The sequence below is a fragment of the Manduca sexta genome, chromosome 28, assembly GCF_014839805.1.
Source record: "Manduca sexta isolate Smith_Timp_Sample1 chromosome 28, JHU_Msex_v1.0, whole genome shotgun sequence".
In the NCBI taxonomy this organism is placed as follows: domain Eukaryota; kingdom Metazoa; phylum Arthropoda; class Insecta; order Lepidoptera; family Sphingidae; genus Manduca; species Manduca sexta.
The window spans coordinates 15,396,931-15,410,685 of record NC_051142.1 but is presented as its reverse complement, the minus strand read 5'-3'; the positions used below and the strand labels follow the sequence as shown (position 1 = coordinate 15,410,685).

The window sequence follows — 13,755 nt, the reverse complement described above, 5'->3', positions numbered from 1 at the left end:
GCGACAATTTCCTGGCCTTTTCCCACTCATCAATGGACCGTTCCCCACTGATATCTAATAGCGTATAGTTTTCTATACGCTTTTAATTAAAAATATTGTATCACTAACGAAGTCAGTTCAGACGCCGCCTACCTTGTAATGGCACAATGAGCACGAAACAAACGCTCCACCACGTGGGATGTTACCGTTTGATTTTATGGACCCTGATATAGACTTCAAGACGTAGGTTGAGTGAAGGATCCTTGTCTATTCTGATCCTGGCGCGAAGTTTTCGTCGGTATGATTAGTTTACTAAGGCTGAAGTATCGTGAGGGAGCTTGGGCCGTGTTGTAGCCTTTATACAATCCAGGGGCGTAATTACTGCTATGTCAGCCGTATTAGTGATACGGGGCCCCCGAGCTTTGAGGCTCCTTTTAGCCCATACCTATATTCAACTAATGGAGCGCCCAAAAGTTCGCATTGCCCTTAAGAGTCCCCAACTAGTTTAGATATAGGGCTCCTCTATGGCAAGCTATTGATACAATCGTTAACGCTAATAGGAAACAGAAAGATGTATCGGACATATCTTGACGATCGTTTTTATTTATTATTCCCATACATATTTTTGTTTTCTTAACACAAATGATTGTATGAAGACGTCTTTTTTTATATATCTTTATTTTTGTGTTTAATGACAAGACGAGCTAGCCATTCGCCTGGCAAGCGATACGACCGCCCATAAACAGTAGAAACACCATCCACCACCTTGAATATACGTGAGGATTCATCATAAGAATGGCGGTAGTGTGGGAATTCTATTAAAGGCTTGTGCCTAGGTTACGAAAGGATCTCCCCTCCCTGATCCCCTTATAACAGACTAGCAGTTATAATAGCACTATGGTCAGGGGCGTAGCTACCACGGCATCAGTTGTGATACGGGGCCCCTTCTTGGCCAATACCTGCGTTGAACTAAGCAGGCGCCAAACGTTTGCATTGCTTTAAAGGGCCATATATTTTTTTTATTAATAAAAAAAAATATTATGTATGGTCACTTTATGGCAAACTACGCCATTGACTATAGTATAAGATTTTTAATTGCGGTAAGAAAAGGCCGGTAGTGAGGAAAACCCCATGAAATTTATTCGCAGTCTATATGATGTTACATTATGTATGTTATAGAAGTGGGTGCTGCGTATAAAGTACGAGGCGCTGCGGCTGCGATCAAAAGACTTAGCACATAATTTAGATGCAGGCTTGTACTGGACACCATTTTATTGTGTTAGCCTAGGAAATCCTAATAGAGACTGGATTTTGCTAAGGGTTTCGCATGAAGGCCTTTATAATATCAGCCCTGTATTATATACTGCCCCACTGCTGGGTACGGACCACCTCTTCTACTGAGATTCGGTCTCAATCCACCACGCTGGCCTAGTGCGGATTGGCAGACTTCAAAAACCCTCTAAATTCTTAAAGAGAACTTCATAAGTGTGCAGGTTCTTTTACGACCTTTAGAAAAGGCAAAGGCGCATATCCTTGGGTTTTGATCCTATGGAAATTCGTCGTTATTTGAGTGAATGGATTAAAGAAGCAAGCAGAATTAAACTCAATATTTTCTTATACGAATAGTCTTTCATAGACTTTTAATCGTCGTGAATATACCAATGTATTACATGTGTCGCCATCTATTAGGCATTAGTGGATCTACTGTGTTTTAAAACAGCACAATGTTTTTTTTCTTATCGTGATCTAGCGTATTGGCATTAATACTGAATAAATATACATAATATAAGTATTAAAACTTCAAAAAAATCTGATTAGTTTTCTTTATTATGACCCAGAAAGACACCAAATCCCCGAAAAATAAACATTGAAAATGATTTGTAAATAACGCAACATAAATTTCTACTTAAAAATCAACAAATTAATAAATCTAGAAATAAAGTGAAATATTAAAAAATAAGTGTCAAAAATTAACAGATTGTATTTTTCCACTGTGACATGCGGATAAATTGATCTTGTTAAGAAAATATTTAAAAATATACGTGAAAAAATAAGTATTATAATTTATTCATGATTATAATCTTATTTTCAAAGTGACCGATATTTTATTACAATAATTTATTACAGAGCCATCTGTTAACCTAATAAGGAACTTCTAAGAATTTAAAAATGGATTTTCATTTTATTTATCAATACATCAATATTGACAAGTGAAATGAATGTAAAAGACAAACAATTTATTTGTGTATATGGATATAAATATATGTAAAGCAGTAGTAAAATCCGCAATTGTCACGAAACCAATCTATTTTTCCCTTGTCCAGTTGTCTTTTATTATAAAACTTAATACATAAGCTACAATTAAATCTCTGTTATCAATCAACGATGTATAATGGAATTGTTTACCTAAAATGTTATATAATAAAAATACACGACATTTATCGATTTTATGCCGATAAATATATCGAATTAATATTTTAGTCAGTCAAGACTTGTGTAATAAATTGAAATCAAATACAACCTAATTCTTGTAATTGGATAGTTTCAAATTTTTATACTTAGTTCGATGAAAAAGTATTCTATTTTTAAACTTTAATAGTAATAAGTATACAAATATATTCATCTTATTGTCATTCTTGTATTTTGCATAATGTTTTGGTAATATAAGTATTTTTTCTTCGAACTGTTTTGAACCTTAACTTCATATGTTAGAGGATGTATCATTTCCTTGAAACGTAAGTAAAATCAAATAATAAAAATGTTTGAAACCATAAAACATCTCTCAAGTTTATACTTCGATTTCCTATTCTCTGTTTGAGAAATATTGGATTTAAAATTTCAAAATTTAGGCGTAATTAACACTGCATATTTCAAGTCGTCTACCTGATAGTAGACATTACCGCCCACAGACAGTAACAATGGCAGCCAGAGCTGCATAAAAAATTAAAGCAATAAATACTGCAGTATTATTGTTGCTCTGTTTTTATATCCTGTTTTGAAGGACTGTCATACATAAGAGATATAGGTCTACTAGTTATCTAGTTTAAGTTAACATGAAAATTAAGACGTCATAAACGTCAAAATGTATGGAAAGCATTGTATACAAAATATAGCTATCTACGAATTTGTCCATAAATATAACATCCTAACAGATTATGTGACTATAAAAGGTCTAGAAGTGTAGATTAAATACACGAAATAACATAATGTAGTGTAAAATGTGACGTAAATATAATAAATTTATAGCATCAATTTCTGCTCCAAGGCGGCCCACAACGGATCGAGCGGTACTTGAGAAACATTGTACAAATTCCCACTCTGAGCGATAGATGGCGTTGTGTCAAACCTCATGAAATTTCCAGTAGACGGAATAGATGGCGTTTTATTTGGAATCAGGTAGTTATCGGTGGTAATGGCACATGGCGCTATGTTTCTCAATCGACGACGGCCGGACGCCATGCGAACACTTCGCATCATGGCTGTAGATTTAATGCGTTCTGAAAGGAAATTTATGTTAGTGGAGATAAGTACAGTCTAATATTATTATGTCCGACAGTAAAAGTGTAAGCACTAGATGCACACATAGTCTTAACCCTACATTTCGTTAAATATCAGGATTGGAGAACCGTAACACACCTATAATTAACAGAAATATATTGGGAAATGGGAACACACAACAATTTGTTTTAGTGAGATAGTCGAATTCGAGCCTAGTCGCTCAAAATTTTCGAAACACAAACTGCCTTCTTAGGGGCAGGCAGATGTGTAACACGTGTAAGGGATATGATTATTGACAGTAGCGGTCTCAGAGGATAGCGTAGGGGGGCAAACACCCAGAGCTTAACGCTGGCAAGGTACACAAAAAAAAACATTATTCTCCTTTCGCAATTTGATAAAAGGGCCTCTCAAATGTCTGCCTCCTGGCGCCTCGCATAAGTGAAGGCTACTATTGAAGCAAGGGTTATGATCAAAAATATTATATAATAATATACAAAGTTCAAAACTCAAGGACACGCACCTCTTACTTTTCTAAAATGATGAGTGTATTTTTCATGAATTATTTCTTGTTTTAAGGACGGACGAATACACCCTGAGAAAACCTGCTTACCTGAGAAGCGTTCCAAAGTATGTCGAGGGTATGTGAAGTCTGCCAACCCGTACTAGACCAGCGAGGGGGACTACAGCCTGAAACCCTATCAGTAGTAGAAAATGTCCATGTCCAGCAGTGGGACAATATAAAGATCCGATACCTTCTTGTGTTGTAAGTGGGCAGTACTTGAGCGTGTGCGCGAAGTCTCCCGCGGCGCCGCAGCGCGCACACACAAGCGCGCGCAGCACAGGGCAGCGCGCGCGGCCCTGCGCGTCGCGGAGACTGTGCGACCGGTAGTACGACTCGCGCTCGCCGTTGTTCTTACAGAAACGACACTCCTATACAAATGGTAAAGATAGAGGTGGATGAGTTGTCGAGTTGGGGTATAGATTGAGGTTTGTAAAAAGTACTTAGTAAGTAGAGTTTTGTAAACTTAGTAGTTTTGTATTTATATTAGACAAAAATTACTACGACACTCCTATACAAATGGTAATGATAGAGGTGGATGAGTTGTCGAGCGGAGGTATAGACTGAGGTTTGTAAAAGTATTTAGTAAGTAGAGTTTTGTATTTATATTAGACAAGATTTACTATACAGAGGCCTTTTCGTGAAACGTCACCAATATAATACCCATTTCCTGAAACGGCCTCATTTTCATGCGATAATAACACGTATTAGATTTAGAATTCTGAAATAGTTATTAATTAAAAATAAAATTGGTTTCCATGACTAACCTCATTAGAGCGTCCCGGCACGCGGTTACGCTGTATCCTGCCTAGCAGCTCGTTTATGACAGCGTCGGGTAGTGTTCTGAGCACGCGCAATTGCTCCTCAGTCAGTACAGGCGCGTCACTCTGAGAGGGAGAAGCCGTGGATACTGCAAGCGTACAGATTAACACAATTACCCAAGAGTTTCATTTACAGTTAATATTCTATGCGTTAATACTCTCTATTGTGACACGAGACGCCACAAAACATGAACTTCACCTTTTACATCACATAATGTCGCCCTCCTCCCTTAAGGCGATACCTCAAGGTCCATTTTCATACATTTTGTTTCACCTTTAATCTGGGTAACTAAACAAGTATTGGCAAGTAAAGAATTTAAAATCACGTCTAGTTAGTGATTAGTTCTCGCAGTTGAAGAAAAACGTAAAAATAATTAATAATCATGGATATTTCTGCCTTTAAAATTTCGTCATATTAAATTTTAAAGGCCGAAATATCCATGATTAATTAACTTTACTTAGTACACTAAAATAAACGAATACAAAAGAAACAAAATATCGCCTTAAAGTGAAGTAAGTAATGATTGCTTGTGTTGACGCTAATGTTAAACATTGATATAAAATCATCGATATGTATGTACTACGTAATCGATTTGGCGTTCCGAATATTTACTGTGTTTAAAATGAATTAAACTGCAATCTATTTCAAAATTACTTTAGTATGGTGTCATTATTGACAGCTTGTGGTTATGAACGGAGTTGTGCTTATTTTATAATTAGTTAACGTACTTAACTCCAGACTTTGAACAAATAGTTTATATGGATGTTCGTGTGTACCGCTAGAATATACGTCAATGTATAAAACGATATTTCGGATTTTATCGAGTGACGTAAATTATGGATGGCCCCTACTTACAGACTAAGTCACAAGAACTGTAAAAGGAATTCAATACAGGCATATGTTACCTTCATTCACTGGTGTAGAAGTAGCGATAGGTGTTGGGGGCCAGTCACCGCTGTGCGGGCGCGGCAGCCGCTGCGCAGGAGTCTTCTCTGGCGCCGGCCATGACTTTTGACGAACGTACGCACTCCCCGGGCCCAGGCCGGCTAGCTCTTCTGTGATATAAGTATAGTTTAATCAAATATCAATACTTACTTATATAGTTTCGATTTGATATTGAGTTTTTTTTTATTACCTACCCCTACATATGGTATGGTATACATACTAGGTATGTAAGAGCAATATATCTAGACTTACCAGGTCTGGTATTCCAAATCTCCTCATCCGGATTATAAGGAGAGTCGGAGCCGTTCATTTGGAACTCCTTCATAACTTCATCTAAGGTACATTTTCCCATCATCACTGAAATGTAGATAAACAATTTATTAACTTGAATTGGGATTTATATTTAGGTTTTAACTTAGAAATTACACAAGTAGTACAGAAAAATAAAAAGATGTTTTGAGTACTTATGACAATAAAATATACATTATTGATCTTAAATATTTTTTTTTATAATTATTTTTTTTGACTAATGTTTGTTCGCCCGGCAAGGGCCGACTTATACAAAATAGGACGTTTGGTTGAACGCTTTAGGCGTTCGCAACCCTTGAAATTTAAGCGACCATGATGAGGGCGACCCATTAACGGGTATTACTTAATATCAATATCAGCCCTGTATTATATACTGTTCCACTGTTGGGCACGGGCCTCCTCTAATACTGAGAGGGATTAGGCCTTAGTCCACCACGCTGGCCTAGTGCGGTTTGGTTAGACGTCACACATCTTTGAAATTCCTATAGAGAACTTCTCAGGTCTGCAGGTTTCCTCACGATATTTTCCTTCACCGTTTAAGCAAGCGATAATTCACAAAATTCACACATAATTTTAGAAAAATCAGAGGTGCCCATGGGTTTTGAACCTGCGGACATTCGTCTCGCAGTCCATTCCACAACCAACTAGGCTATCGCCGTTAACGGGTATTGAAATGTGCAATTTACTTACAATTCATAAAACTCGGCGATTTAAAATCATCAGACAGTTGGGAGCCTAGTGATGTCCATCTCCGCTGGTTCATCCAACTCGACGACTAGAAACAGAATTATCAAGTAGTAAGAGCGTTTACGTGCCGCGCGTGAAGTCAACTATAGGTAATTCTTCGCAAAATTCACTCACACAGACAGCGTGCGTAGCTGTGTGCGTAGAGTTAGCGCATCGGCTATCTTTATAGTCAGACCAACCAATTTTGATCTTTTCGCTTTAATTATCTAATTGGAATGTAACTTATGATTTATGAATTTATGATAAATGAAGAATTCTATTATTAAATATATAAGAATTCATCATGAAATAGTTTATATGTAAGTATCATTTTGTAATTATAAAAAAAATAAACATTTTTAACAAATTTTAACGGCAATTTTACAAATTGTTATTTTCACTTTTTAAATGCAAATTCTTAAAAAATTTAAGCATTTGCATTTAGAAAGTACCCTTTAGTAAAGTAGAGCTCATCATGAAGCCGAAAGATAGGCACCAGAACTTCGTAATCAGACAATAAATCAGGAATATTACTGTGCTACGATGTTTATAATGAACCACATAATTACTCCATAAGTCCAAAGTTTAATTAAGTCATTAGAAATTACATATTGGAATTTATATTTTGAGTCAGAAGGTGTATGTAATGAGATGTCATTTTTAGGTGTATAACTAAAAAGTGAGAAATAAAAGACTTCTTTTTTCGGAAGTTGGTTATATTTTTTTGGATAGTTTTTTTTTTTTAATAGGTATTGCTTCTCAGTGACATCGATCATCAATCGATCGATTGTACATCCATGTATAACAATTTACCAGTTGTACCAGTGTATCCATAGTTTTGCATAATATTTGCGGCACACGACGAAGCAAAATAGTTGGTTCTGTACTTTTTTTTGACCAACAGCAGTTAGCTTTGACTGTAAGTATGGTAATACCGTCTTTTACATCGCCACAGGCAACATCTTTATCAGTTTCTTCCCTAGCGGCCTCTTGCATCCTGTCCTCTGCAGCTAATTTCAATCATTTAGCTAAGTCGTCGTAACATTTAATGTAAACATTTTGCGTTAATATTGGTAAATCTATGGAAGCCAACTGTTCGTTTAAATTTGATCTACCAACTCCAGTCATCATAGCTCCATTCACAGTTCCACGATATACGTCCATACTAGCAGTATATCTCTTAGCGCTTAAATAGCTTAAATTCCACATTGCACATATTACACTTCATTAAAAATGGTGACTGCAAGCAAACATTATTCTCTTTCAATAGTTGTAAATGTTCGATACTACAACCTGTTGCTCTGTTGTGGTTATTGAGTGTTTTAATTTGATCCAAAAAATATTGAAAATCTATAATTTTGCGGCTTCTAATAACCTTATTTATTTTGAGTATAATATCAGGCTCGATTACATAAAAATAAAAAAAAATATATAGAATATACTATTATTGTTATCGAAGTTTACGCAAACACTACATACTTAAGTAAAACTGCATATGGATCTAGACGCGTTTAATTTATACAAGTATAATGACGCCGAAACCTGCACAGGGTTAAACGTCAGGATAAAATAATATCTAAAATTGATGTGAGCGTGTAAACCTAAACTAGCCCAAATAGTTAAGAAGATAGGTATACTAACTACTACTAGTAGTTTTATTCACTAGCTACATAAATTACCAAATCCCTTATTTCTAAGGTTCAAAGAGGAGAAAGATATAGGATTCCGTCTCTCGTCACTTGAATTTTCTTAACAGTGCGCACCAGTGAACACAAAAACCTTGTTATTTGAAAGTAAGCGTACCTATGCATTATGCAAAAAAATCAGCCAAGTGCGAGTGGGACTCGCGCACTGGGTATTTGGCGAGTTGTAAACGTTTTGACAACGGGACAGCAAAGTGATTCTATAAGGCTAAGAACTCACGAAGCGGTTTTTACTCGCGCCCGCCGTGGTTACAAGATGGACAGTTAATGGTCAGTTGAGTTCCAGAACGCCATGGACACATATCAGAAACGATCACGATGGAGGAAAATGGCGTCAGATTTCTGTAACCACCCCTCCCCTACCGACTACTGCAGTCGCCCACCTACTAACCACAGAGCGCGCTGGTGCTACCGTGGCCCGCACGATTCTACTAGTTGGACGCCAATACAGCGGGTACCGCATACAACCACGCACGCCGCGGGCGTAAAACGTAAAACGGGTTTTGAAATGTGCGTTTAGTCCAATTGAAATGTTACAATTTAAGGACCGAATATTGCATTTCTTGGAGGACGCAATTTTATTTTTGGGCCATGTGTGGGGGGTCAATAGAAGCTTAACCTCAAGTGTGTGGGGTCGCCACCCTTGTCCCCCGGCCGCCATCTTGGAAAAGGGGTGAAAACACTTTTTTCGTGATATCTCGGAAACTATACGTCTTACAAAAATTTTGTAAAGCCATAATTTGTAGCAAATTGTTTTGCCTGCAAATATGTTTTTTTTTTCTCCTTTATCCCCAAATGGTAACTCATACCTTTTCTACCTGCATAACATTCGATAAGTTAAATTTGGTAAGTTCTATGGCAAAGAAAAGAGTTAGGAATAAATAAGTAAAGTTGTACGAATTTAACAAAAAAATTTTAATAATATATTATCAATAAAAAAAAAAATCAAAAATAAGTTAAACATTTTGTTTCGACCGGATTCTCATGAGCATTCACGAACCCGCTAAACTTTGGAGCGCTGTAACAGCGTTTTAAATGAATGAAATAAAAAAATATAGGGAACAATTTTCCTCAAAAGATCATTTACAAGTTAGTTTGAGGTAATTTTTTGTAAAATGTAAAAAAAGTTATAGAGCAAAAAGAAAACTTTTATAAACATTTTCTCACATTTTTACTTATAACTTCTTTAATTTTTAATTTAGGGCAAAAAGTTATATAAACATATTTGTAGGCAAAACAATTTGCTACAAATTATGACTTTACAAAATTTATGTAAGACGCATAGTTTCCGAGATATCGCGAAAAAGTGTTTTCACCCCTTTTCTATGATGGCGGCCAGGGGATAAGGGGGGCGACCACACAAACTTGAGATTAAGCTTCTATTGACCCCCCACACATGTTGTAAAAATAAAATTGGATCCTCTAAAAATACAAAGCTCATGTAACATTTCAATGGGCTAATTGTTTTTAGCTTAAGGTTCCATTTTTTCCTTCGAGTAACTGTTGCTCAAGTGTTTAATGAGTAAAAAAAGCAACAACCATAACTACAGACGCATGTTATAACATTAGTACATCAATCTTTTAGCTTTTGCTTTAGCCGAAGTTTCAGCGTTGTTGCGTTTCCTTTTCTTGCCTAGAAATAGCTTTACTTCCCATTGTGTCTGAAACATAATAATAATTTATAGTAACTACTAAAATTATTGTCACTCATTAAAGAAAAAGTTTTACTTACTAAAGTACTAAGATGTGGCAATCACTGTATACACGTGACTATTTTTTTCTACGCGCAGCAAGGTCAACTGTAGTCTGGCCGGAGCGACGAGCGATACGTCCTCTCTCTAGAAAGCCTCAAGGCGGACTAATTTGAAAGGCTTTGCGCGTTGCGTTTTATAGTGGTAATTAAAATATTTATAAAAAATAATAGAGCTAATTTTGTTGAATTTTTAAATTGTATGTTTTTAAGGAGATGTTCTTCTATTATAGTAATCCAATATTATATTCAATTAAGTAAGATATAGTGATAAAAAAAATAATTTAAATGACCAACATTTCTGAAATTTTCGAATTCTTTGAATTTTTATTTCTCATGAATTAAACATAAAAAGATATTTTTTCTCTACTAACTTTTTTCTTCAGGATCTTTTTAGTTAGATAAAAATAACATATTGTTATGTTCCTTAGCGGTTTAAGATATTTTGAGCTTCGAAATAGACGTTCGAAGCGCAAATTTGAAAACCTCTGTTCAGTAATCATTAAACAATTTACAAATACTCAATAAATTTAAAAATTTTCTCTACTAACTTTTTAGACAACAAAATTTTCTATAATAATTACTAATTCATATGTTTTTAAAATAATGTTTTGATGGATATTATCTCCTTTGAAAAGTGCTGTTTTTGAGACATACGGCGCGCGAATGCGTAAACGCTCGTAACAGACCACGTTATTTACATCGACGCTTGAAAGGCTAATTTGTAGAATGGTTTAACGCAAATGTTTACGTGCTGTTAATTACAGATGCCAAAGTGCAGGGTCTTCCTATACAGATTTGTTAGATAAGTTTTCTCTTACGTCCTTACAATCGAGAAGATTACTCTTAGATCAAATGTTGTTGTATAATATTTGTCGTGGCAAGTTTAACTGTATTAGTCTTACTAATGAGTTGTCCTTTACAACTTCTTCCCACACCCGGCGTGTGTGCAACGAGTACTACCACAATTTGTTTTATCCTAAATTTTGTCAGACTAATGCCGGTGAGCGTGCCCCCTTACGCCGCTTCATGAAGCTATACAACGAACATTTTACCGACTTGGATATATTTGTATTACCGACTGTGAGGTACAAAAGGCGTGTCTTAGAGATAGCTAAAGAGTTAGACTAGTAACACTTAATTTAACAATTTATTCTATGATCTACATAATTGTAATTATATAGTTGTTATAATTATGTAGTGCAGCTACAATATGTATGAGTACGAGGTTTGTTAACATTATTAATAATTATTTGGCTTACTAGTTAGTGATCTATAATTATGTAATAGTTTAAATTCAGTTAAAATTTAAAAGTGGATTTGCGGATTATTGTTTGGTTTACTATTAATATGGGCACAAAGGTGTGGATTGTACAATAATTTGTACTTATTTAATAAGATAATTAGATTTATGAGTCATTTGTACAGTTGTTTTTGTTCCAAACAAATAAAAAAAAATAAAAAAAATGTTTTTTTGTAAAGTCGTTTCCGTAGTACAATTTCAATTAGGGCATAGGTTTAAGGAATACAATCTAGTCTTAATGTAATTTAGTACTTAAGTATTCTTTATAATGATTGTGTTCTGTGTTATGCCTTTTATTAAATAATAAAAAAAAAATTGACATAAACGACACTTTTTTTCAATAAAAAAAAAAATTACTGGTTTAAATAACAGACATAAAAAAAATCATTCAAGTCGAATTGATGACCTCCTACTTTTTATGAAGTCGGTTAAAAAACATAAAAAGACGTGCTGATTTTAAATATGTATGAAACTTAGGGTCGCAAAAATGTCGCTTAAGTAAATTTTCCTTTCAACCGTATATTAATGCATATCCCTTTTTATATGTAAACACAGAATGACGATAAGCACTGGAGAATATCTTGCTAATAACTTTTTAACTAATTTTGCTACATTTATAGTAACCTTAGGTAAGTATACGTTAGTCTCCTTTATTTTTAATGCTGTAGTATCTAACTACTTACTAATAATAATTAAGTATACATTTTATTACATATTAAACTACTTATTATGCACTTAAATTAATTTAAGAATTTTCTGTCGAGGACAATCATAAAAGCAATATTTTTCCAAAAACGGAAATCAAACCCGCGAGTCGTGATCATCAGGCGTACCGTGTACCGCGGGCGGTTTAGGACCCATTATCCCCCAACCATCGTACCTATATGTAATATTTTAATTATTTAATATTTTACCATGAAACAACTAAATTCAATGGCTTAATTCTTGTTATTTTTTTTTGCTTACCTACGTATAAGATAAGTAATAAAAACAAAAAATATAGGTAACATTAGATAGGTACACAACTTATTTATTATAATTCGAACATATTTCAAAGTAATGTCAACCAAGAACATATTCTTAAAATAGTTTTGTAAAATTACAAACACGTTTGAACATGTACAACTACCCTCTAGGTGTTATTGTTAGTAAAAATACAAATTAAACATACCGAATTCGAAGAACTGCCGCTACCATAGTCACTATTATATTCCATTTTAATCAAATTAATTTTAATTTATATTATTATTAATAACAAATCTTGATGTCTTATGAATGCTCTTTGAACCAGTTCGCCATCACAACTAACCCGAAAGCCGAATTAAACTGAGTCTCATTGCCGGTTGTCCCATTGGAGTTATGTTTATTCTGATTGGTCGGATTACAAATGGAACGAATAAGCAAATATGGCGGCCAGTTCAACTTTACTGCATAAACATTTATAGTAACTGTTATTTGAAACTGCAAACAAGCCATGCTGTGTTTATTTTTATGATATCTAATTACGCTGTATCGAATGGTTAACTTGTAGTAAGGTATGTAAAGATATAAGACCCATAATGATTTGGTCAATAAAATTTTGTGAAAAAATATGATTTACTTACATATACGAGTACCTACTTACTTTATGCCGGTTATAAGTATATTATTTTGTCGATCTTGGGCGAACACAAGCCTGGTCAAAGGCGTCTAAATACTAGCTTCGAGACCTTTTCTAGACGTTTGGCAAGTTTGAGTTTAGATGAATACTTAAGAAAATAATGTTCTGTGAGTTTGAAGAAAACCAATGCTAGTTTATTTATTTATTTAAGGACCTCCAACAAAGGATACACGGCATATAATAAATACAGTATCGTAGTATTTGTACAAGTAACAATTTGACGTGCCTCTTCAATTATAGGATTACAAATTAAGTTAGAATATTAGTTTTATATTATTATTGCCTATGGTTTAAATAAAACAATATATACTTCCTTCGGGTCTCTTGCCTGTTCGCGTCGTGATTACGTCTATTTGTGTAAAATGGAACAATAAAGATTTGCAATAGGTGTGCTCGCTTTCTTTATATCCAGCGTATGATAGTTACGGATATGTCATAACAGACATGCTATCATTAGCAGTCCTGGATTTGTAAATAGGCCGTATAGGCCGCGACCTATGG

At 34.8% G+C, this 13,755-nt stretch overlaps 1 protein-coding gene across 3 annotated transcripts; it reads right to left on the bottom strand.

Annotated features, from left to right (window-relative positions):
* Positions 1-1,787: 1,787 nt before the first annotated feature.
* LOC115455612 lies at positions 1,788-13,682 on the bottom strand. 3 transcript variants are annotated; one of them, XM_030184241.2, is made up of 8 exons: positions 12,766-12,990; positions 6,803-6,887; positions 6,056-6,160; positions 5,764-5,913; positions 4,804-4,946; positions 4,230-4,407; positions 3,205-3,476; positions 1,788-3,109 (listed from the first exon to the last, which is right to left on the bottom strand). In XM_030184241.2, the coding sequence occupies exons 1-7, from the start codon at positions 12,808-12,810 to the stop codon at positions 3,220-3,222; spliced, it is 963 nt and encodes a 320-aa protein (XP_030040101.1). In that variant the 5' UTR covers positions 12,811-12,990; the 3' UTR covers positions 1,788-3,109; positions 3,205-3,219. The 3 variants fall into 3 exon arrangements, with proteins under 3 accessions (XP_030040101.1, XP_037300370.1, XP_037300369.1); XM_037444473.1 differs by lacking the exon at positions 12,766-12,990 and adding an exon at positions 13,565-13,682 and having other exon boundaries at positions 1,788-3,476; XM_037444472.1 differs by having other exon boundaries at positions 1,788-3,476.
* Between the last annotated feature and the right edge of the window lie 73 nt (positions 13,683-13,755).